Source organism: Capra hircus, chromosome 28 (genome assembly GCF_001704415.2).
Source record: "Capra hircus breed San Clemente chromosome 28, ASM170441v1, whole genome shotgun sequence".
Classification (NCBI taxonomy): domain Eukaryota; kingdom Metazoa; phylum Chordata; class Mammalia; order Artiodactyla; family Bovidae; genus Capra; species Capra hircus.
In genome coordinates this window covers 16,373,624-16,398,409 of record NC_030835.1, presented here as the reverse complement: position 1 = coordinate 16,398,409, position 24,786 = coordinate 16,373,624, and the positions used below count along the sequence as shown (strand labels likewise).

Genomic DNA, 24,786 nt, shown 5'->3' with positions numbered 1-24,786 from the left:
GGGGGTGCCGAGGAGGGTCGCAGGCGCTCTGGGGACCCTTCCTGCCCAGTCCCTTGCTCCTTTTGCCTTTCCCAGGGTGAGGAAGAAAATCTTTGGAATTCTCTCCTACCAGTTTTGCCGGACGTTGGCCCTTCTGTTTCCTTCTCCAGCTAATAAGGGCATGTTACTTGTGCTGTCCCAGAAACTTGGTCTGTTTGGCCTGCACTTCTTGAGCTTAGGGACTTGGTATCCTAAGGCATTTTGTAGTTTCCACGTGTTCCACGCCCCAGTGTCAATGGCTATTGACAACTCGTGAAACTGTTAATAGCTGAATGCTACAAGAAAGTTGAATACGTCTGGCGCCAACCACATTGCAAAGCTACTTATATGCATTAGCTCACAACTCTATCAATAAGGATACCAGATAGGAACTGTTATTATTTTGCACAGATAAAGATTCCAGGTTTAAAGGTTGTAGCATGCCAGAGATCACACGGCCGGAAAGGTGGTGGAGCTGAAGTATAAACCTGTTGTCTGATTTTGAAGCTTGTGGTCATAACCATTACACATAACTGCCTCCCCACCTCTGCAACTTAGTGTCGGAATCCTTGAGGATCAGTTTTGCTTTTGAGACTTTAGAGAGCAAGTGTGCTGTGTGCTAAGTCACTTCAGGCTTCTCCAACTCTTAGATACTCTCTGGATTGCCACAGAGGCTCCTCGGTCCATGGGATTTTTCCAGGCAAGAATACCAGAGTGGGTTGCTATGCCTTCCTCCAAGGGATCTTCCCGGTGTGGGGATGGAACCTGGGTTTCCCATATTGCAGGCAGATTCTTTACCAGAGCCACCAGGGAAGCCCAGAGAGCAAATATTTCTGGCTTAAAGACCCACCTCCCTCCCCTAGTGAAATGTTGTAATTTAGGAAGTAATGAGAATGTCATCTATTTGTTAATACTTTAGACTTCCCTCGTGCCTTAGACGGTAAAGCATCTTGCTTACAATGAGGGAGACCTGGGTTCGATCCCTGGGTTGGAAGATACAAAGGAAATGGCAACCCACTCCAGTACTCTTGCCTGAAAAATCCCATGGACGGAGGAGCCTGGTAGGCTATATAGTCCATGGGGTTGCAAAGAGTCGCACATGACTGAGTGACTTCACTTTCACTATACTTTCAAAAATACTTTCACATCTTCATTCTTGTGACAACTCTGTAAGATGAGTATGATTATCTTAAGTTTTTCAGCAGATGAAATATAAGAAAGGTACATACCTTAAGATTATATAACCAATAGGTTTTGAGCTTGGGCTTTTCAACCCCAAATACCAATTTTTTTCCCTCCACTGAACTGTGTAATTTTAACAACCATAAATTTATTAACTATTACCTATACAGAGTAATAACAGGCATGGTATTTTCAGTCACATTTGGGTTTCTGTTTAGACTCTTTTCTAGCCTTATTCATTTTAGGCAAATTACTAAATTTTTGAGCTTTCACTTCTGCAGTATAGGCTAAGACCTTGTCTAAAAGTGATGGCATAGAGCTTGACACATAGTAGGTCCTCAGTAAGTGGTAATTTCCTTGTCCCTTCCCATCTCTATTTGGTACAGTAGCCATACAAAGAAAATCAGTCTATGATCTTTCCTTGCCTTTCAGAAGCTTGTTATCTATTAAATAATAGGATAGACGCAGAAGCAACTCAGTTAAGCTTTTTAGGAACTAGGAAGAAGAAAGTCATTTCCCAATCTAGGGAGCAGAGCTTAGCCAAAAACCTGGTTTTATAATTAATTCTGACCATTATGAGAGTGAAAAAAGTATCATTTATGGAAAAAAATTGTTGATTGCATTTATTGGACCAGAATTATTGACCCAGTATGGTTATGTTGTTGTTGTTCTTGTTTAGTCATCTCTTTTGCGACCCCATGGACTGTAGCCCACCAGGCTCCTCTGAACATGGGATGTCCCAGGCAAGAATACTGGAGTGGGTTGCCATTTCCTTCTCCAGGGGATCTTCCTGACCCAAGGATCAAACCTGCATTCTCTGCCTTGGCAAACAGATTCTTTACCACAAACCACTTGGTTATGTTACTTGTTCTCTATTGTTGATTTCATACTCCCTAAAGATAACTCTCCCAAAAGATGATTGTCTAGAAGTGTCAGAATAATGTGAATAATGACAATAATGAAGATTATATGCATTTAAATAACAGTATATTAAAGGTACTTTTCCCTTTTGGTGTTATAATGATAATTTGCTTTGAAGAACTAACTTTAGTTTTCTAATCGTTCCAAATTATAGATATTAAAAAGATTTTGGCATAAGCATACAGCTTGACATTTTAAAAATGATAAATCTCGAGCATAATTGTATAGTGAATAATATATTGAAGAAAGTAGGGAAAACCGCTAGACCATTCAGGTATGACCTAAATCAAATCCCTTATGATTATACAGTGGAAGTGAAAAATAGATTTAACGGCCTAGATCTGATAGATAGAGTGCCTGATGAACTATGGAATGAGGTTCGTGACATTGTACAGGAGACAGGGATCAAGACCATCCCATGGAAAAGAAATGCAAAAAAGCAAAATGGCTGTCTGGGGAGGCCTTACAAATAGCTGTGAAAAGAAGAGAGGCGAAAAGCAAAGGAGAAAAGGAAAGATATAAGCATCTGAATGCAGAGTTCCAAAGAATAGCAAGGAGAGATAAGAAAGCCTTCTTCAGTGATCAATGCAAAGAAATAGAGGAAAAGAACAGAATTGGAAAGACTAGAGATCTCTTCAAAGAAAATCAGAGATACCAAGGGAACATTTCATGCAAAGATGGGCTTGATAAAGGACAGAAATGGTATGGACATAACAGAAGCTGAAGATATTAAGAAGAGGTGGCAAGAATACACAGAAGAACTGTACCAAAAAGATCTTCACGACCTGGATAATCATGATGGTGTGATCACTTACCTAGAGCCAGACATCCTGGAATGTGAAGTCAAGTGGGCCTTAGGAAGCATCACTACGAACAAAGCTAGTGGAGGTGATGGAATTCCAGTTGAGCTGTTTCAAATCCTGAAAGATGATGCTGTGAAAGTGCTGCACTCAATATGCCAGCAAATTTGGAAAACTCAGCAGTGGCCACAGGACTGGAAAAGGTCAGTTTTCATTCCAATTCCAAATAAAGGCAATGCCAAAGAATGTTCAAACTACTGCACAATTGCACTTATCTCACATGCTAGTAAAGTAATGCTCAAAATTCTCCAAGCCAGGCTTCAGCAATACGTGAACCAAGAAATTCCTGATGTTCAAGCTGGTTTTAGAAAAGGCAGAGGAACCAGAGATCAAATTGCCAACATCCGCTGGATCATGGAAAAAGCAAGAGAGTTCCAGAAAACCATCTATTTCTGCTTTATTGACTATGCCAAAGCCTTTGACTATGTGGATCACAATAAACTGTGGAAAACTCTAAAAGAGATGGGAATACCAGACCACCTGACCTGCCTCTTGAGAAATCTGTATGCAGGTCAGGAAGCAACAGTTAGAACTGGACATGGAACAACAGACTGGTTCCAACTAGGAAAAGGAGTACATCAAGGCTGTATATTGTCACCCTGCTTATTTAACTTCTATGCAGAGTACATCATGAGAAACGCTGGACTGGAAGAAACACAAGCTGGAATCAAGATTGCTGGGAGAAATATCAATAACCTCAGATATGCAGATGACACCACCCTTATGGCAGAAAGTGAAGAGGAACTAAAAAGCCTCTTGATGAAAGTGAAAGTGGAGACTGAAAAAGTTGGCCTAAAGCTCAACATTCAGAAAACGAAGATCATGGCATCGGGTCCCATCACTTCATGGGAAATAGATGGGGAAACAGTGGAAACAGTGTCAGACTTTATTTTGGGGGGCTCCAAAATCACTGCAGATGGTGACTGCAGCCATGAAATTAAAAGACGCTTACTCCTTGGAAGAAAAGTTATGACCAACCTAGATAGCATATTCAAAAGCAGAGACATTACTTTGCCCTCTAAGGTCCGTCTAGTCAAGGCTATGGTTTCTCCAGTAGTCATGTATGGATGTGAGAGTTGGACTGTGAAGAAGGCTGAGCGCCGAAGAATTGATGCTTTTGAAGTGTGGTGTTGGAGAAGACTCTTGAGAGTCCCTTGGACTGCAAGGAGATCCAACCAGTCCATTCTGAAGGAGATCAGCCCTGGGATTTCTCTGGAAGGAATGATGTTAAAGCTGAAACTCCAGTACTTTGGCCACCTCATGAGAAGAGTTGACTCATTGGAAAAGACTCTGATGCTGGGAGGGATTGAGGGCAGGAGGAGAAGGGGACGACAGAGGATGAGATGGCTGGATGGCATCACTGACTCAATGGACGTGAGTCTGAGTGAACTCTGGGAGTTGGTGATGGACAAGGAGGCCTGGCATGCTGTGATTCATGGGGTTGCAAAGAGTCGGACACGACTGAGCAACTGAACTGAACCCATCACCTACATTAAAACAGTTATCAAAATTTTAATATATTTGCTTCATATTTCATCTGTATATTTTTTCAGCCTGTCATCTGTGAAATATTGGAAAACCCCAGACATTATCATTTCCCCCCATATGCTTCATTATGCATTTCTAAAAATTATATACATTTTCTTATTTAATAACCATAAGTCTGTGATCAAAGTTAATATATCTTTGGTATTATCTGATTGTTACTTCATAACCAAATTTCTCTGACAGACTAAAATATGTCTTAAGTTTCTATTTCATCACTGGAATCCACATTTCTGATCTCCACCAGTGTTTCAAAGACAAGCTTTTGGTTATAAGATCATTGAATGAGAAGAAAAAAGCTCTCCACTAATTCAGCTCCACCATTTGAGAAATAATTTCAAGTACAAGCTCTGCTGAGTAGGTCTTTATCTTTATATACAAAAATGGTACAGTTTATTAAAATCTCAAACTATTCATCTGCTCTGAGCAGCCTGAGACAGACTATTTGGATTTGAATCCTGGCTCCATCACTTACTAGCCATATAACCTTAAGCAAGTTCCTTAACCCTTCAGTGCCTCACTTTCCTTTCTTGTGAAACAAGAGTATTACATTTATAATACACATTTGCATATTAAAAGCCCTTGGAAAACCTATTGTAAAGAAACCTGTGTAACTTTGTTTAACCTATGAAGTTATTTGACTATAGGATTTTGTGTGGAAAGAAAGTCTACTATAGATGATTAGGACTGGAACATACAATAATTGACCCCATAGTTTATTCTGAGGCTTCCCTAGTGGCTCAGATGGCAAAGAATCTACTTGGAGTGTGGGAGACCCAGGTTCGACCCCTGAGTCGGGAAGATCCTCCGGAGAAGGGAGTGGCTACCCACTCCAGTATTCTTGCCTGGAGAATCCATGGACAGAGGAGCCTTACGGGCTACAGTGTATAGGGTCGCAAAGAGTGAGACATAACTGAAGCAACTAACACTTTCACTGTTTTCATAGTTTATTCTAATGCACATGTTGAACTCTCTAGAACAGCACGGTCCAATAGAAATATAATACAAAACACATAACTTAAAACTTTGAGATACTCACACTAAAAAATAGTAGTAACAGGTGAAATTAACTTTTTAATCTTTTTATTTTTAAGTAACTATGGACTTACAGGAAGTTACAAAAATAGTACATAGAGTCCCATGAACCCTTCACTCAGATTCCCCCAATGATGACAACTTATGTAACTTTCAAAGCCATGAAACTGACATTGGTACAGTACTGTTAAGTAGACTATAAACCTTACTCAGTTTTCATCAATTTTTATATCCACTCTTTTGTGTATGTATATGTATACATAGTTCTATGCAATTTGGTCTCATTTATATATTTATTTAACCACCAGTGCAGTGAAGATACAGTGCTGTTCTATCACCACCAAGAAACATCCTTATATACCCCTTTATAGTCACTTCCATTCCTTTCTCCATACCCTGGAACCACTAATCTTTTCTTTACCTCTGTATTTTTCTCATTTGTGAATGTAATATAAATAGAATCATGCAGTATATGTAACCTTTTGAGATTGGCTTTTTTCAATATGATGCCTTTGCAATCCATCCAAGTGGTTGCATGTATCAGTTCACTCCTTTTTATTGCTAAATCATATTCCACTATGTGTGTAGAGATACCAAAGTTGAATTATTCACCTGTGAAAGGACATTTCAGTTCTTCTAATTTTTTTTTCAATTATAAATAAAGCTGTTCTGAATGTTTGTGTACAGATTTTGTGTGAACATAAATTTTCATTTCTCTGGGATTAACCCAAGAGTGCAATGGGTAGGTCTTATGATTAACGCATGCATTTAGTTTTATAAGAAACTCTGAAATTATTCCCAAGTGGTTGTACCATTTTACATTCCTACCAGCAATGTATGAGAAATCCAGTTTCTCCATTATCTTTGCCTGCATTTAGTGTTATCACTGTATTTTATCTTAGCTGTTCTAATAAGTGTGTTTTATACCTTATTATGTTTTCAATTTGCAGTGAAATAAGTTTTAATATATTTTGTTTAACCCCTGTATATCCAGAATATTATCATTTTAACATGTAACCAAAATAAAATAATTAGTGGTACATTGTACATTCTTGTTGTACTAAGACTTCAAAATCCTGTGTGTTTTATACTTAAAGTGTATCTCATTTCCAGCTGACCACATTTTAACTGCTAGTAGCTAATGGCTATTGCATTGGATAGTGCAGTTCCTGAACAGCAAGAAGTAGGTGACTTGTAGATCAAGTTACTGAAAAGTATATATTTTTTTCTTTACAAAAATATAACTGTTTTTCCATTTCACAGGAAAGGAATAACAAAACATGCTCTTAATCATCATCCTCTTCCTGAGCAACTGGATGAAATTTCCTCTGCCAATGACAGCCGTGAAAAAGACCTAAGTTCCCAAAGGTAATGACACAAAGTGTACTGTTTGCTTATTGCACCTGATAATGGCATAAGTTTTGGGTTTTTTGCCTTAGGATTGGTATCAAGCCTTGTACTGATGAAACAAAAGAATTTTTGTCACATTTTTCAATACCATTCAACTTCCATTCTGGAACAACTAGTGGAAACATACTTATTTTTGTAATCTTTGAAAAATAGTATTATGAGGTAGTTAAAAGCAGAAACGCAGGAGGAATCCAAACAGATCAGATTTTTAATCTTGGTTTTGCTACCTATTAGCAGAATAATTGGAGAAGGCGATGGCACCCCACTCCAGTACTCTTGCCTGGAAAATCCCATGGATGGAGGAGCCTGGTAGGCTGCAGTCCATGGGGTCACGAAGAGTCGGACATGACTGAGCGACTTTACTTTCACTTTCGAAATGGCAACCCACTCCAGTGTTCTTGCCTTGAGAATCCCAGGGATGGGGGAGCCTAGTGGGCTGCCATCTATGGGGTCGCACAGAGTTGGACACGACTGAAGCGACTTGGCAGCAGCAGCAGCAGCAGCAGCAGCAGCAGCAGCAGCAGCAGCAGCAGCAGCAGCAGCAGCAGCAGCTGCTGAATAATATTGGGCAAGTTATTTACCTGGTAATAGTATCTCTTAAAGGGTGTAGTGAATGTAAATGAGATAAAATATAGTAAATGCTGAGTAAATATTAGCTGCAATTATTATTTTAAGAAATAGGACAGAGGAGATGGTAACTTCACAGAGGGTTCTGAAAAGCAATTGTGGTATCATACAAAAACTATAGTCATAAAACCTTGTTTCAAAATCTAGTACTAAATTTCCAGAGTTTTTGTCTTCAAGTATATCACTAGATGTACTGGTGAGTTCTACATCACCAGATTGTTGTGAGGATAAATGCAGTTAATACCTGTGAAAGTGCTTAGTAAACTAAAAGTGGCATACAAGTTCACATACTATTCCTAGTATTTCTGAAATGTCTTTAGTTTCTTGAGGGTAGATGTTATAAGTGAAATGTTAAAAAATATTAATTGTAAACTAAGACTAGAATTATTTAGAATGGCTGCCATCAATTCTGTAGGAATTAGGTCAGACCTTACTGTGATGCTTACATTTCAAATTCTTCATTTATTTTTATCTCTGTGGATGTATTTGTACAAATGTCTAACACCTAAAAGATTGCTGAGTAGTTAATGCTACAGAAACTTGAGGAAATAGAAGAATTTTTCTGTTTTCTCTTTTCCTTCCCACTTGTGCATTTAGTGAATCTGACATCACACAAGAATCACCTTTTACGTCAGCTGACACTGGAAATTCAAGGTCTGCTTTTCCAAGTTATACAAGCACAGGGATCTCTACTGAAGGCAGCTCGGACTTCTCCTGGGGATATGGTGTGAGTTTTATGTTATTGGTCTCATGGAGTGCTTGCGTGACTGTTCTGGGAGTTAGGATTTGTCCGTTTGGTCAGTATATTTCATGCCTTCCCTCTCCTACATTTTTTATTTTATTTTATTTTATTTGGCCACGCCATGTGGTATGCAGGATCTTAATTCCCCAACAGAGAATCAAACAGTGAAAGTATGGAGTCTTAACCACTGGATCACCAGGGAAGTCCCTCCTACTTTGTTTATTTACCCTTTAAAATAGCTGTAAAGAAGGCATCAGTCCTCTGAGTAGTTGATCCTTAAAGATGCTTAGTGTTTGGCTTAAACAGCTGCAGGTCAGTGTAGATCTGGGCCTTGGATCTACTGTGCTGTGCTCAGTCCACTAATGTGTCTCTCCACTGCTTAGGTTACCTTGTTGTTTAAAATGTTTTTGACAGTTACTACTAAGCCATATAGACTCAGAAAATGTTTATAATATATTGTTAAATTTTAAAAAGCCCATTAAAAACAATGTGTAGTGTGATTCTAATTTTATTTACATATATTTTTGCTTATATATACTAGAAAAAAGATTAAAGGTGTTTACCTAAGATGTTATTCGGCTATTATTAATTAACTGAGTATTGTGATGAGGTTTATTTTTTTCATTCTTGACTATCTCCCATTGTATTTAAGACCAACAACCTTCAAAGAAAATTTAAAAGACAGATTTTATGCATGTTTATCACCTTCATGCAATAGGTATTTTTATTCTGTTTGGGGTTTTTGGCCACAAGGCATGTGGGATCTTAGCTCCCCAAAACCCATATCCCCAGCTTTGAAAGGCAAAGTCTTAATCACGGGACTGCCAGGGAAGTCTCTTAGTTTTTTTTTAAAGGGTATCTGATGCAGTGCGGTTGATGAGGAAAAAAAAATTGTACAACTTAAAGAAAATGGCATAACTTATGTATTGGGTGTGCATGTGCTTGTGTGTGTATGAAAACAGTACACCAACCAAGATAGAGACAGTCAGCTTCCACAAGGCTCCTAGATGCCCTCTCCCAATCCCAAAGATAACCACTATTCTGATCTCTATTACCAGGTTTACTTGTTCTTGCCCTTCATATAAATGGAATCCTATAGTATGTATTAACAGTTATATCTGGCTACTTTTGCTTAGAATTCTTTTGGACAGTTCATACATGATATTGCATATATTTGTAGTCTGTGAATTGTCTGTCTATATTTCACACTCACTTATTTTTTAATTTATGTTTTCATATTAATTAGGAGTTCTTTATCTTTTAGATTAGGTGTGGTGAAAGTCGCTCAGTTGTGTCCAACTCTTTGCGACCTCATGGACTATACAGTCCATGGAATTCTCCAGTCCAGAATACTGGAGTAGGTAGCCTTTCCCTTCTCCAGGGGGTCTTCCCAAACCAGGGATTGAACCGGGGTCTCCCACATTGCAGATGGATTCTTTACCAGCTGAGCTACAAGGGAGGTATACTTTTTCTATTAAGGACTAAATAGTAAATATTTCAGGTTTTGCAGACTGTCAGGACCCTCAGTTCTCATTGAGAAGGCAGCCGTAGGCAGTGCATAAATAAATGGACATGACAGGATTCCAATAAAATGTTATTAGAAAACAGGTTGTGGGCTGGATTTACCCCTCTGGTCATAGTTTGCTGACCCCTATTCTAAATACTTTTAACAGAGACTCTTAGGAAGCTGCATTGTGTCCCTTCACCCTGTAGAACTACAGAACTTTTGGTATTATACCCAGCTGAAAACTTATTTACCAACTGCTGTTACAGGTAGAGGTAGCTAATGAATTGTACAATAAGTCAGGAGATGGGGCTTTCTGGAATGCCATTTTTTCCATTTATCCCCTTTCTCCTAATTCCTGCCTGGAACATGGACCTATGGCTAAAGGTAAAAACAGCTGTTTTGAACCATAAAGCATCACTAAGGATGGAAATGATAGAAGAAACTGAATCCTTAGTAGCCATGGAGCTACTGTATCAGCTGAGCTACGATATCAGCTTTTAATGCCTACCTGTAGATTAATTTTTTTATGAGAGAAAAATAAACTTTTGTTTAAGCCACTATTATTGTTTTTGTTAGTAGTAACTAAGTGCAGTTCATCACTAATACACTAATTCTTTGTTAAATGTATTGCAAATATCTTTTCCTGATAAGTGGCTTTTGTAACTTTCACAAATTCTTCCATACTTAGGTCTTTAATCCCCTAGAATGGTTTTTTTGTACATTCATATAGAAGGAACATAATTTTAATTTTTCTATGTGGATAATGAATTGTTTCAGCACCATTTACTGACTAGTTCAGGATTTCTAAGCAAGGGCATTTTTGGCATTTTGGATATGGCTGTACAGAAATGTCCCATATATATAGCAGGATGTTTAGTATTCATCATCTCTGCCTATTAAATACCTAAAGCAACCTCTGGTCATTGTGATCACTAAAAATGCACATACACATTTCCAACTTCTTCCATGTGAAAGGAGTAGCATGAAAGTGTTAGTCGCTCAGTCATTTCTGACTCTTGTGACCACATGGACTGTAGCCCTCCAGGCTCCTCTGTCCAGGGAATTCTCCAGGCAGGAATACTGGAGTGGGTAGCCATTCCCTTCTCCAGGGGATCTTCCTGATCCTTGTTGCATTCTTTTCTTGTTGATTTGCTGTTATCTCTGTTATAAATTTCAAAATTTAAAAGGGTTTGTTCCTGGGCTATCTAAACTATTCTATTCGAAAATCATGTTACTACAACTGACTTTAATGAAACTATAGCTTTATAATAATCTATAATATATGATAGGGAAGTTACTACACTGTTCATAATTGTATTGGCCAGTCTTTTTCATGTATGTTAGAATCTGATTATTAAATTGCATAGGTCAATTTGGAGAGGACACAGAGTCGGACACGACTGAAGCGACTTAGCAGCAGCAGTAGCAGCAGCAGCTATCTTTATGATAGTGAATTCTCCTAATCATAAATTTGATATATAAATCTATCCATTTAATATCCATTTCTTTAATGTCTTTTAATACATTTTTATAATTTTATCCATAAAAGTAATGTACATTTGTTGAAAATCTATTCCTAGGTACCTTGCATGGTATATGAAAAATTGTATTTTTAATCTATTTTTGCTAGTATATAGGTGTAGAGTTCATCTTTTTTAAGGGAACTGAGTTCTAGGCTAATATTGACTTCTGGCAGAAATTTATATTCTTTATCACGTGTTTAAAACTTCTGATATTTCATTTAAATATTTTAATAGATTTCTTATCTGTTTAACATAAGATTAGACTTTGATTGGATTAATTATTTTTACCTTTTTTACTATCATTATCACATTCTTTTAAAGTAAACAAGTGTTTTTTAGTATATTCACTGTTGTGTAAACTATCCTAATTCCAGAACACTTTCATCATCCCAAAAAGAAACCCAGTCTCCATTAGTAATTACTCTCCACTTCTCTCTTCACATTGCCCCTGGCAACTACTAATATGCTTTCTGTCTTTATTTATTTGTCTGTTCTGATATTTCATATAAATGAAGCATATACTGTGTCACCTATTATATCTGGCTTATTTCATCTAGCATATATCCAGGTTTTATCCATGTTATAGCATATGCCAGTATTTCTTTTTTACTGATAAATATAATTGCATTGCATTGCTATACCAATTTTGTTTATCCATCAGATGATGGACATTTGGGTTGCTTCACTTTGTTGCTATTATGAATAATGCTACTTTGAACATTTGTGTATGAGTTTTTCTGTGGACATGTTTTGAATATTCTTAGGTATATCCCTTAGGAGTGGAATTGCTGGGTGATATAAAAACTTTATGTTTAATATTTTGAAGAATACATTTCTCTTTGAAATTTATACCTATAATTGTGATTTTGTTCAAGGTTCCTGGTTAGTATGTAAATAATATTGATATTTCCCTTGAATTACACAAACATTTCATTGGAGATTTCACATGTATGTCAGAGTAGGTTATTCCTTTGAAATCCATTATTTTGTTAGTAAGGTTGTATCTTAATTAGTGAAATTCAAGTTTTGTGATCAGTTGCTATTACTGCATACTGTGTTAACTTGAAACAACCTCCAACTTACAGAAAAGTTACAAGTATAGTAAAAAGAACATTTGTACCTTGATATCCATAAGGGACTGATTCTAGGACCCCTCATGAATACCAAAATCCATGGATGCTTGTCTCATATATAAAATGGCACCGTATTTGCATATTACCTACACACATCCTTTGATACACTTTAAATCCTCTCTAGATTATTTAAAATACCTAATACAATGTAAATGGGTTTTACATTACAAACCCATGGATGTGGAAGACCAACTGTTTTTTTCCTGAATGGTTTGAGAGTAAGTTACTGACATGATACTTGCACCAAACATTTTAGTGTGTATTTCCTTCAAACAAGGACACTCTGTGTAACTAAAGGGCAAGCATCAAATTTAGGAAATTAACACTGCTACCATCTAATACACAGATTCCGTTGAAGTTTCACTAGTTGTCCCAATAATATTCTTCTTGGCAAAATCTTATATCACATTGTCAGGTCTCTTTAGTCTCCCTCAATCTGGACTAGTTCTTCAATCTGTGATACCCAAGAAATGAGCTTGCTTTTCTCATTTCATTCTATTAGGTGGCACGTAATTCCCATTATTGATGTTGTTCACTTTAATCACTTAATGTGACTTTCCTTTGCATTTTAAAGTATTTTACGGGGAGGTACACTGAAATTATGTAGCTACTATCCTATTCCTCCTCTAACTTTCAGTTTATGGTTTACATCAGTATAGACTCAAGGATTCCTATTTTGTTCAGTTAGTTATAATACATAGTTATCATTATTTATTTTGAAGTTCCAATTGTCCCAGATTTTACCAGTAAGAGTTCCCTTCAAGCTGGTTTCTGTGCCATTTTGACATGTTCCCATCATTCTTTGAGTATTTCCTTACTGTCTGACACAAGGTATCCAGGCTTATTTTGTATTTTCTTTGCCACAGCCATGGAATCAGCCACTTCTCCAACAAGCCCTAATTCCTTTTAGTGCCATGTTTAGAAACAAGATTTGGGTGCTAAGTGTGCTTACTGCTTTTTAGGTGTCACTGATTCCTAAACCCTCCCAGTGGACAGAACTAGAGAATAGAAGTATTCTTCTGATTCCACTGTGAAATGACCCATTTCATTCTAGTTTTTTCCTTTTGCAAATTTGTAACTTCTCTGATAGAACATGGTTCCCCTTATAATTAATATATTTACTTATTTGATTAATCCCCCTGAACATAACCAATTCCCCACTAATTCACTGCCTCCTAACCTCTGCAAAGCCCTTCTCACTCCACATATGTTTTCAACACCCTGTGCTGGGTCACTGCCCCTTGCACCCTTCCACCCACTGAATGGTGTCACCCTGCTCAGTCAGACACCCAATGTTGTCCTCGCGTCCATGTACCTTCCTCACACTGGGCTGTCACCCTGTGTGGGGCTGCCTACTCCCTGTATGGTAACTTCCCTCTCTTAAATGTGGTTCTAACATTATAAGCTGACTGCTCTTCCACATGGACATCCTCATCTCACTTGTACTCCATCACTCTGCAACAAACTGCTTCCCATGCAAACACCCACTGTGACAGATTACATTTTCAAAAGCCATGCTAATATGTATCCCATCTAACATGCTCTTCTTACAAGATACTAATACTCCTCCATTGAGAGAAAGGCTCTGTGTTCTTTCCCCTTGAACCTGGAATGGACTGTTTAACTGCCTCAACCTGCAGAATGCAGTGAAAGTGATGCTGCATGATTTTTTAGGTTAGAAAGCAACACAGCTTCTATCTGGCTCTTTTTCTTTCTCTCTCTGGATGCCTGACCTTGAAGTTCAGCTACTGTATTGTGAGAACATTTAAACCACATGGAAAAGCCCAGGTAGTGAGAAACTGAAGCCCCAGCTGAAAGCCAGTATCAACTGCTAGATATTTGAGTGAACGAGCACTCAGATACTTTCAGCTCCAAGCCTTTGAGCTTTTCAATTGGTATCTCACCTGCAGAGAAGAGACAAGCCATTCCTGCTGTGAGTTATGTAAATTCCAGACACGTAGAAACCTGGAGAGAGAACACATGATTATTGCTATTTTGAGCCATTTCGTTCTGGAGTAATTTGGTACACTGCCAAAGTAATTAGAACACCCTTCTCACACTGCTCAGGGTCAGAAAAACTGCTTAGATGTTCTCTTTCTCTCTCTTAGGCTCCTACCATACAAGAGGCCATCTTCCTACACAGATGCCCTTCTTACTGTGCTTGGGTTTCAATGTCTTATACCAGGCTGCCTTCCCAGGTTGATGCTTTCCTTATTCTGTTCTGGCTTTGAAACTCCATGCTGTCTCTTGAGGCATTGGTGAACAGGCAGCATATACCTATAATCCCTGAGAGAAAAGAAACTCATAAGGTAGGCCCCTATTTAACCTAGCTTCCTGCCTGGGAATAATTTTCTGACTATGGAGTTGTAAGACAGAGTCCAAACAAAGCATAGTGGTCCCATTTTGCTGAGTAACAGAGATCGGAATTCTGGGCAGATGAAACAGTTAGAATCTTTAGGACACGAGGCGATAAAGAACACCAGAAGATAAGTGGGTAAATACAAAAGTCTATATTATTTGGTGATTTCTCTAAGGGATAACTAGCTGAATAAAGCAAAAAAGTACAAGATGGAGTTTATATTTATAGAAGTAAAAGATGAGACAAATACAACTCAAAGGATGGGTGAATATAAACAGAAGTATAGTGTTATAAAGTTATTACATTTGTGATAAAAAGTTATTACATTTGTGTCAGGTATTGAGAGAGAAGTGAAAAGTATATGAAGAGGGAGGTATGAAGTGGTAAGATGTTGACTGACTAGACTTTGATAGGTTAAGAATGCACATTATTAGCCCTAGAGCAAACATTAAAAATTTTTAAGAAGAATAAGCTAAGATGCCAATGGGAAAAATAAAATGGAATAGTAACAAACATTTGATTAACCTAGAAAAAGACAGGAAAGGAAAAGAATAAGGACCCACCTCCCCAAAACGGGACAAATGGAAGAGTAATAGCAAGATGGTAGATTACCATCCAACCATGTCAACAATTAAAACAAATGTAAATAGAATGGGTAAAAAATGGATAAAGTGCAGAATGGATTTTTTTAAAAAAAGACTCAACTGTATAGTATATGTGTGCATGCTAAGTAACTTAATCATGTCCAACTCTTTGCATCCCTGTGGATTGTAGCCCGCCAGGCTCCTCTGTCCATGGGATTCTTCAGGCAAGAATACTGGAGTGTGTTGCCATGCCCTCCTCCAGGGGATCTTCCTGACCCAGCGATCAAACTTGCAACTCTTATGTCTCCTGTGTTGGCAGGCAGGTTCTTTACCATTAGTGCCACCTGGGAAGCCCATATACTATATGGAAAGAGATTAACTCTAAATATAAAGACACAAATAGGTTAAAATTAAAAGGACAGAGAAAATTATACACACAATAAGCTGACGAGGTTGTATTAATATGAGACAACATAAACCTAAAGACTCATAGTTGATCACTGGGAATGAAGAATGTTTTTTAGTGATAAAAAGGCAGTTTGGGGCCCTCCCTGGAGGGTCTGGTGGTTAAGACTCCATGCTTCCACTGCAGGGCGCACAAACTAAGACTCTATATGCTGTGTGGCCAAAAACAAACAAACAAAAACCTGTTTAAAACAAAATATAGTAACACTTAGGGCAGTTTGCCTTAGCTGAAGCTACCATACTGAATACCACAGACTGTGTGGCTTAAACAGTAGATACTTATTTTCTCACAGTTCTGGAGGCTAGAAATCCAAACTTACGATGCCATCAGGGCTGATTTCTGGTAAGGCTACTCTTCCTGGCTTACTGTATCCTCTCTATAACCTTTCTCCTGGGCACGAGCATAGGTAGAGAGATCTCTGGTTCTCTTCCTCTTCTTATAAGAACACGAGTTCTATCAGATTAGAGCTCCATCCTTGGGACCTCATTTTACCTTAATTTCCACCTTAAAGGCATTAATGAAATAGCATCACATTACAGATGAGGGCTTCAACATAGGAATTTGAGATGACACAGTTCAGTCCATAACACAGTATACGAGGAAGATATAACAATTCTAAATAAATAAACATCTAATAGAGTCTCAAAATGCATGAAGAAAAACTGATAAAATTAAAGAGATTAGGTTAAACCATAATTATTGTTAGAGATTTTAGTTATTAATAAAGCAATTAGAAAATCAGAAATAAATAAAAGATCTGATGGTATACCCAACAAATGCAGAGTACGTATCCTTCTTAAGAGCATATGGAATGCTCGCAAGGACAGACTGTATGATGGACCATAAAGTATCTCAATATTGTTCAAAAGATTAAATCATACAGTGTATGCTCTCTGATTACAATAGATTTAATAGAAATCAATAATAATAAAATACCTATAACAATTCCCAAATATTTGGAAATTAAACAACACTGCTCTAAATATTAAATTTCAAGAAAAATTAGAGGGTATTCTGCAACTACATGACAATAAAACCACAAAACATCCAAATTTATGGAGGCAGCTAAAGCAGTCCTTATAAAGACATCTATAGCTTTAAATACTTATTCAAGAAAAGAAGAAAGCTTTAAAATGAATAACCTAAGTTTCTACCCTAGATGCTAGGAAAGAAGAGTAAATTAAACCCAAAGTAGAATGACAGAAACAATTAAAAGCAAAAGCAAAATCAATGAAATAGAAAATAGGTAAATAAAAGAGAAAATGAACAAGTTCGAGAGTTTACCCTTTGGAAAGATTAATAGTAAGCCCTCTAGTGGTATTAGTCAAGGAAAAGCAAGAAAATGCAAATTATAAATATAGGGAATGAAAGAGGAGATGTCACTACAAATTCTAGAGACATTAGTAAAACACTATTAACATAATAATATAAATAGTTTTATGCCAATAAATTCTGTAACTTAGAAGAAATGGACTAAGTCCTTAAAAATCTAACAGCTGTAAAACTCTTAAACTGAATCAATCTATTCTCACAGAGAAAGCACCAGGCTCAGATGGAAGAACATACATTTGTGGAAGAAATAACAGTCACACAACACTTTATAGATCAGTGTACTACTGATGTCAAAACCTGACAAAGGCAATATAATAGGAGAAAATTCTGAGGTGGGATTTGTAAATAGTGTGACAGAGTGAGTATCCCCCAAAGCAACAATAAACTGAATGTAATCGTCAAAAGCAACCGTTTCAGGATTCTGAAAATTAACTAAGGTACACAGAAAATGGAGAAGCAGTTATTCATCAAAATTAAGAAAACTTTGAGTTAGGAACACTAAAAGTCTATTCAACGTTAAAGGGTGCTGTGCTTAGTTACTCAGTCGTGTCCAGCCTCTTGTGACCCCATGGACTGCAGCTGGCCAGGTTCCTCTGTCCATGGAATTCTCCAAGCAAGAATACTGGAATGGGTTGCCATGCCCTCCTCCATGGGATCTTCCCAACCCAGGGATCAAACCAGGTCTCCCGCGTTGGATTCTTTACCAACTGAGCCACCAGGGAAGCCCAAGAGTAAGGAGTGGGTAGCCTATCCCTTCTCCAGGGGATCTTCCCTACCCAGGAATCAAATGGGGGTCGCCTGCATTGCAGGCGGATTCTTTACCTGTTGTACTACCAAGGAACCCCCTGAAAACTAGCAGTTTCACTACCAGAGAGGTCTCAATAGATTTGGAGCGGAACTTGGATGGGCTTTATATCCAATAGCATTTTTAACATCAGTACTACACTTAGTGACATATGGAGAAGGAAAAACAGTGGCTCAGATAGTCTGAAGTTTCAGTACTAACTGGAGCGAAAAATGGATTGGCAGACTATTCAGAAATTTACCAAGCATCTGAGAACTAAGTCACGGGAGGCCCTAATAAACTCTCCACATAGCCATGCAGGAAAGAACAGAGAGGGCCCAAACTATGCACACATCCCTGGTTGATGTGAGTTAGCACACAAATGCAGAGGAGATATGAGAGGGCACAGAAATTAAGAGCCATCAAACTGCTTGAATTTGAACACAAAGTAAACTTTAAGACAGAAAATACCACGAGAAAAAAGGACATTTCCATAACGATAAAAAGGCCAATTCTTTAGGAAAATAAAATAGTTATAAATGTATACACACCTAACAATGAAGCCTTAAAGTATATGAAGCAAAATTACAGAATTTAAGAGAAATAAGAAACAAAAAATTGTAGCTGGAGACTTCAGTACTCCACTCTTAATATTTCATATAACAACTAAACAAAATCAGGAAGGATATTGAAGACTTGAACAATACTATTTACCTCCTGACCTAACTGAGTCTACCCAATGACAAGAGAATATATAATCTTCACATAAAAAACAAATCTCATAAATCTAAAAGGATTGAAATTATACTGGGTATGTTCAACCATGTTGGAATTAAGTTAGAAATAAACAGTGATATAAATTAGGTATCTCCCAAGTAGTTGACAATTAAAACGGTGCTCTTCTAAACAACTGATGAGTTAAATAGCAGTCTACAGGGAAGTCAGAAAATATCTTGAATGAAAGGGAAAAACAGAATATCAAAATTTACAAGATACAGCTAAAGTGGTGCTTAGAGGGAAATTTACAGCTTTAAATACCTATGTAAAAAGAAAATCAAGCTTACAGATATGGAACAGATTCGTGATGACAGAGGTGGGATTGGGCGTGGGTGAAATGGATGAAGAATATCAAAAGGTATAAACTTTCAGTTATAAAAAAGTCATGAGGATGTAATATACAGCATGGTGACTATAGTTAAAATACTCTATTATGCAGTTGAGAGTTGCTAAGAGAAAAGATCTTAATTCTCATCACAAGGAAAAAAATTCTGTAACAACATATGGTGACTCACTGTGGAGATTGATTTGCTTTATATACAAATATTGAGTTATGTTATACACACCAGACACTAATATAATGTTGTATGTCAATTATACCTCCATAGAAGAAAAATGCCTATAGAAGAAAAAGAGCATATTTGAATCACTAACATAAGCTTCCACCTTAAGAAACTAAAAAAGAACAAATTAAATCCAGTGCAAGCAGAAGGAAGGAAATAATACAGATGAGAGTAGAAATTAATGAAATAGAAAACAGAAAAACAATAGAGAAACTCAGTAAAGTTCTTTGAAAAGAATCAACAAAATTGACAAGTCTTCAGTTTGATCAAGAAAAAATAAGACAAATTAACAAGATTAGAAATGAAGACAAAGACATAAGTACTGACCTTATGGAAAGTAAAAGGACTAAGGAAACATAAGCAACTTCATGTCAAGAATTTAGATAACTTAGATATAACGGACAACTTTCTAGACTAAAAGATTTTAATAAATTACAAAAGTTACTAGAAAAGAGGGACTACATATAATGGAGTAAAACTCAGACTTAAAATAGGTTGCTCACAATTAACAATGTCAGTTGACAATGATTCTGTATCTTTAAAGTGCTAAGGAAAAAATGAGTGATGCATCTCCATCATATATGATAAATAATAAAATTATTACATAAATATGATATACTGTCATTCAGTGTGCATGTGTGTAGAGAAGGCAAAATAAAGACATTTTAAATATCTATAGAGTAAGAGTTTCCCATTCCTATATACTCAACTAAAAGAATGATTAAAGGACAGACTGAAGCAAAAGGGAAATAAAGCCAGAAGAAAGAAATGGGATACAAGAAGCAACAGAGAGTAAAATAATTGGCAAGCTTTATTGGTAGTTACTAAAACAAATAACAATAACATTTTATGTGTTAAAAACAACACTAATGCTGAAATTCAATATAAGATGCTGAGAGGGGAATTAAAGAATATCAAAGATAAAAATCACACAGAAGATGTTTACAGGGAAGCTGAAACATGTCAAAGTCCTGTTAAAAAAATTTTTGTTTTACATAATTGGAATGTCATTTATCAAAGTGGCAAAAGATGTCTCAAACCCCTACATCCCTTTCTGTTCCTTTCAGTCAACTTGTAAGCTAAAGGAAGGAAGGTTTAGACTAGAAAGTAACCTTCAAACTTTTTAAACTGCAACCCACACTAAGACATATAGTTGATATTGCAACCCAGTGTGTGTACATAAAATAAAACACAGACTTCCCTGGTGGTGGTCCAGTGGTTAAAACTCTGAGCTCCCGCTAAGGAGGCCTAGGTTCGATCCATGGTCAGGGAACTGGATTTCACATGCCACAACTAAAGATCCTGCCTGCTGCAACAAAGATCAAAGAGCCTGTGTGCAGCAACTAAGAAGTGGTGCAGCCAAATAAATGAATATATATGTATGAATATAAATATATATACATATTTGTGTTGAGTCTTTAAAGTTAAACCTATCTGTGTGCTTAAATCTATCTCTGTGCTCAGTCATTCAGTCATGTCCTACTCTTTTTGGCCCCATGGACTGTAGCTCACCAGGCTCCTCTGTCCATGGAATTTTCTAGGTAAGAAAACTGGAGTTGGTTGCCACTTCCTTTTTTTTTTTTTTTGGATAGCACCTGACTCACTGATAAGAGTTAAAATACATATTTCTTATCTTATACTTTTAAAAGAAGGTATTAACTTTTCTTCCTCCAGAATGTAAAAGGGCACATAAAAAAGATGAAGTAGAGAGCAGGCAGAGAATCAGATAACATGATCAGACTCCCATCCCTCTGGCTGCTGCAAAAGGACAGATGATAGGGTAAAGAGCTAACCTAAACTGTGAGGTGAAAACTGTAAACTACGGAATGATATATTTTTAGGACTGACTGTCTACCTTAAGCTCTAAAAAAAATACTGGAACCAAGTAACTGTAATAAAATTAACAACCATTGTCTTTGAGTGGTAGAATTATTGATAATTTGTATTTTTCTTTATTTGTTTCTGTATTGTATGATAAGAAAATGTTGCTTAGAAACTGCTGTTTCTACGAATTCTCTTTAAATAGGAATAGGGAGGCCATCTGAATATTCTAAGATTGAAAAACTGACTAACTTAACTTTTCTTTCACACAAATGGACTAAATATTGAAAACGAAACAAAATCTGATTGCTTTCAACCTTTATGATTATGATTCTTAACAGAGACTGAAGCTCACCTAAGTATTTTGGGGTGATAATTTCTTTTAGGAACTTGATCAAAATGCCACTGAAAAAGTCCAGGCAATGTTCACAGCCATTGACGACCTCTTGTATGAGCAAAAGTTGAGTGTACACACTAAAAGTCTCCAAGAAGAGTGCCAACAGTGGACATGTAGCTTTCCTCATCTCAGGTATTGGAATCCTGTATATTCATGGCTAATACTAAAATTTGAAAAGCAGATTTCCAAGAAACCTTATATTCTAAAATCTTAATGGGCATGGATTTGTATCATTAAGGTGATATGGTATAAAGCCTCAGATGATAGAAAACTCATGTTGATGGAAGTTTCTCAGAGTTTTCATAACTAGTTGTCCTAATCAAGTAAAACAGTTTCTATACCAGTAGCTGTGATCTGTATCTGTCCAAAAGAGACCTTCTTTTGAACAAAAGCATCAGAAAATGTATTTGATTACACTACTGTCTATAAGTAAATTCTTATACATGTATACTTGAAAGCAGCAGACATAGGCTATTAGGAAGCTTCCCTTAGAAACCACACTACTACACATACTTAAAATTTATAAAGCTTCATGTTCTTAAGAATACAATTCAGTTTTTACTAATTTGGCCTGGCTTTCACTCATTTTAGCAAATTTAATGAAGATTGTTATGGAGGGTGGAGGGTAAATTTAAATGTTTGCCCAGTTTCCTTGGATTCTTTTTCGGTGGGGTGGAAAAGCTTCATCCATTCTGTCTCCATTGTATAGGAGAGAGAGATACCTTCAGAAAGGCTCTGGATTCACATTTCTCTCAAGAATCATTCTAAATCAGTGAGGGACTAAGTATGTACTAGACTTCTCTGGAGAGCCATCACATTTGTTCCAAAAATACCTATATTTTGTATGTATGCTGGGTGAAGGTGCTTAAGTGTCTCTTTATGTTCTTCACTTTGAAGGATTCTAGGTCGGCAGATAATCACTCCAAGTGAAGGTTATGGACTATACCCTAGATCCCCTTCTGCTGTTTCAGCTTCACGTGAGGCAACACTGTCTCAAGAAAGAGATTCTACTATGTAAGTATTCTAATATGTAAGTATTTATATATTCTAAATATGCACGTATTTTATTCTACCACTTATACTAAAGGATTAAAATACTTATTTATTGGTATTTAGTAAAGCACAGCAAATTCTGTAAGACTAATCATAGTCTTTATGCATACTAGAATTTTTTTACTTAGGTTTTAAAAAGATTAGGTAAAAAAAGATTTTCTCTAGAATTTTAACAGTTACTCATATCCATAGATATTTATATCTCTGTCTATCTATAAATACAAGCACTTTCTTCCTGGAATAAATGTGTCAATAGAGTGGTTTAAAGAAATTCAGGGATCTAAGAAATAGAATTTTAAATTGTTTTGAAAAAAACTTTGAAAAAGTGGTTTTCTTAAACATGTAATACTAATTATTATGGAAGTTAAACTGATTTTATTAAAATGGGTAATTAGTCATTAGCTAAAATGGCTAATTCTTTGAATACCTCAAACTCTTTTAACAGTAGCACAATAAACCCAGATAGGATTGCTTTAAAAACCTATGCTTACCCTTAATTCTGTGGTAAAATGTCATGGTTTTAATTCATTTTAAAATTATTCCTTTACTATTTCCTAAGACTGTAATTTTATTTATACTGATACCAGTTAAGAGTTGTAGTGATACTTGCTTTTGATGCCTTTTAAAGCTTGTAGTAATTTCATCAGACCACAAAGTAAAACATTATTGTCTTAGGTTAGTTACGGTTATGGGATCTGGGTTATCAACTAACTGATTTTTGGTCAGAGAGTGGGATTTGTTTACTTCTTTCAGAGTAATTTAAACTCAAGGTTCTGTTTACCAGGCTGAGATTTCTTTCTAAATTTAAGCCTCATGTATTACACCAATAAGCCTTTTAAAATTAACTCCTTTCATATAAGTTTCAGATTTTTATAGACTAATTTGTCTCCCACAGAAAGGATGTATTCTTTAATTCTCACAGACCAAAATTAGATAACTTAGGTCCTGTGATTAAGATACATTTACCTGATCTATTAGTTTAAACTTTATATATACCTTTTATTTTCTAATTGTAAATAGCATTTCCTTTTAGAGATTCCAAAGAAATAAGGAACAAGTCTGAACAGTTAACTCCTCCTTCTCTAGGACATTTGGCTAAATCATGATTCTGCAACACACTGCAGACATCTTTTCTGTTTTACTTGCTACTACCGTTGCTGCTTGGTCCTTCTTATTACAGTATTCAGTAATTACTTTTCTTTACTATACAGATGAAATAAATACCTGTCTGTACTTTATACAGACATATAGTTAAATGAAGCAAGTTACTCAGCTATATTAGGATATCACTACTTAAAGAAAATAATAACAAATTAAATATAATCCATATTTACTTGCATATCACTACCAGTTTGTCCATACTCGATATTTTTTTCTCTCAAGTACCATTAAGGAGCTCATTGTACTGCAAAATATTTATATATTTTAACTAACTATAATTGTTATTGATGCTCAAATTGTTACAGCCGTGTCAAGCTGGTTCGTTTTTGTCCTTTTTTCCAGGCCTATCCTGGAAAAATATTTTTTCTTCTTTAAGGCATGGAAGCAGCTGAAAGTCAAGGAAACATTTAACTTTGAGAGACTGCTAGTATTGGAGAACAAAATTTGGGTAGTTGAGGATATTTAAGTCAGTGGTGATGCTGCAATTTTGCCACTTTTTAAAATAAGTGATGTAAAAAAAAGGTGTCAGAAATACAACTTTGGTATTTTTTAGTTTAACAAATTAGTTTTCCATAAAATATGAGGTTTATCAGCTACTAAGATTTTCTACAAAATAACATTTCAAATTATATCCATTCTTGCCCCACCACATTACATCAGATTTTCCTTTTAAAGTTCATGGTTAATCCTTTCTGTCCTTCACTTAAAAATCTTCAGTAGCTTCCCATTGAATTTATGATAAATTTAAAATTATATCATAAACTGGCCCCAGTCTACATCTGTGTCTTTATCTTCTGTCACTCTCTCGTTCATTAATCCTTCCACATTGGATTATTTTTCACATCTCGAATGTACTAAATAAGATATTTGGTTCAGCTTCCATTCTTGAGTTCTTGGGCCAGAGGAAATTGGTATAAAAACAACACAAAAATACAGTCGCTTTCTCTTTGTATCTCTAACACCTAAAACAATGCCTAGAATATAGT

At 36.4% G+C, this 24,786-nt stretch overlaps 1 protein-coding gene across 3 annotated transcripts in view; it reads left to right on the top strand.

The window, feature by feature from the left end:
- FAM149B1 (family with sequence similarity 149 member B1) overlaps positions 1 to 24,786 on the top strand; it is a 54,162-nt gene that overhangs the window by 292 nt on the left and 29,084 nt on the right. For all 3 annotated transcript variants that reach the window (XM_018042173.1, XM_018042175.1, XM_018042174.1), the window contains exons 2-5: positions 6,825 to 6,929; positions 8,196 to 8,325; positions 21,576 to 21,718; positions 22,484 to 22,600. In XM_018042173.1, coding sequence (XP_017897662.1) covers positions 6,825 to 6,929; positions 8,196 to 8,325; positions 21,576 to 21,718; positions 22,484 to 22,600 — 495 coding nt within the window. The remainder of the gene's footprint in view (positions 1 to 6,824; positions 6,930 to 8,195; positions 8,326 to 21,575; positions 21,719 to 22,483; positions 22,601 to 24,786) is intronic.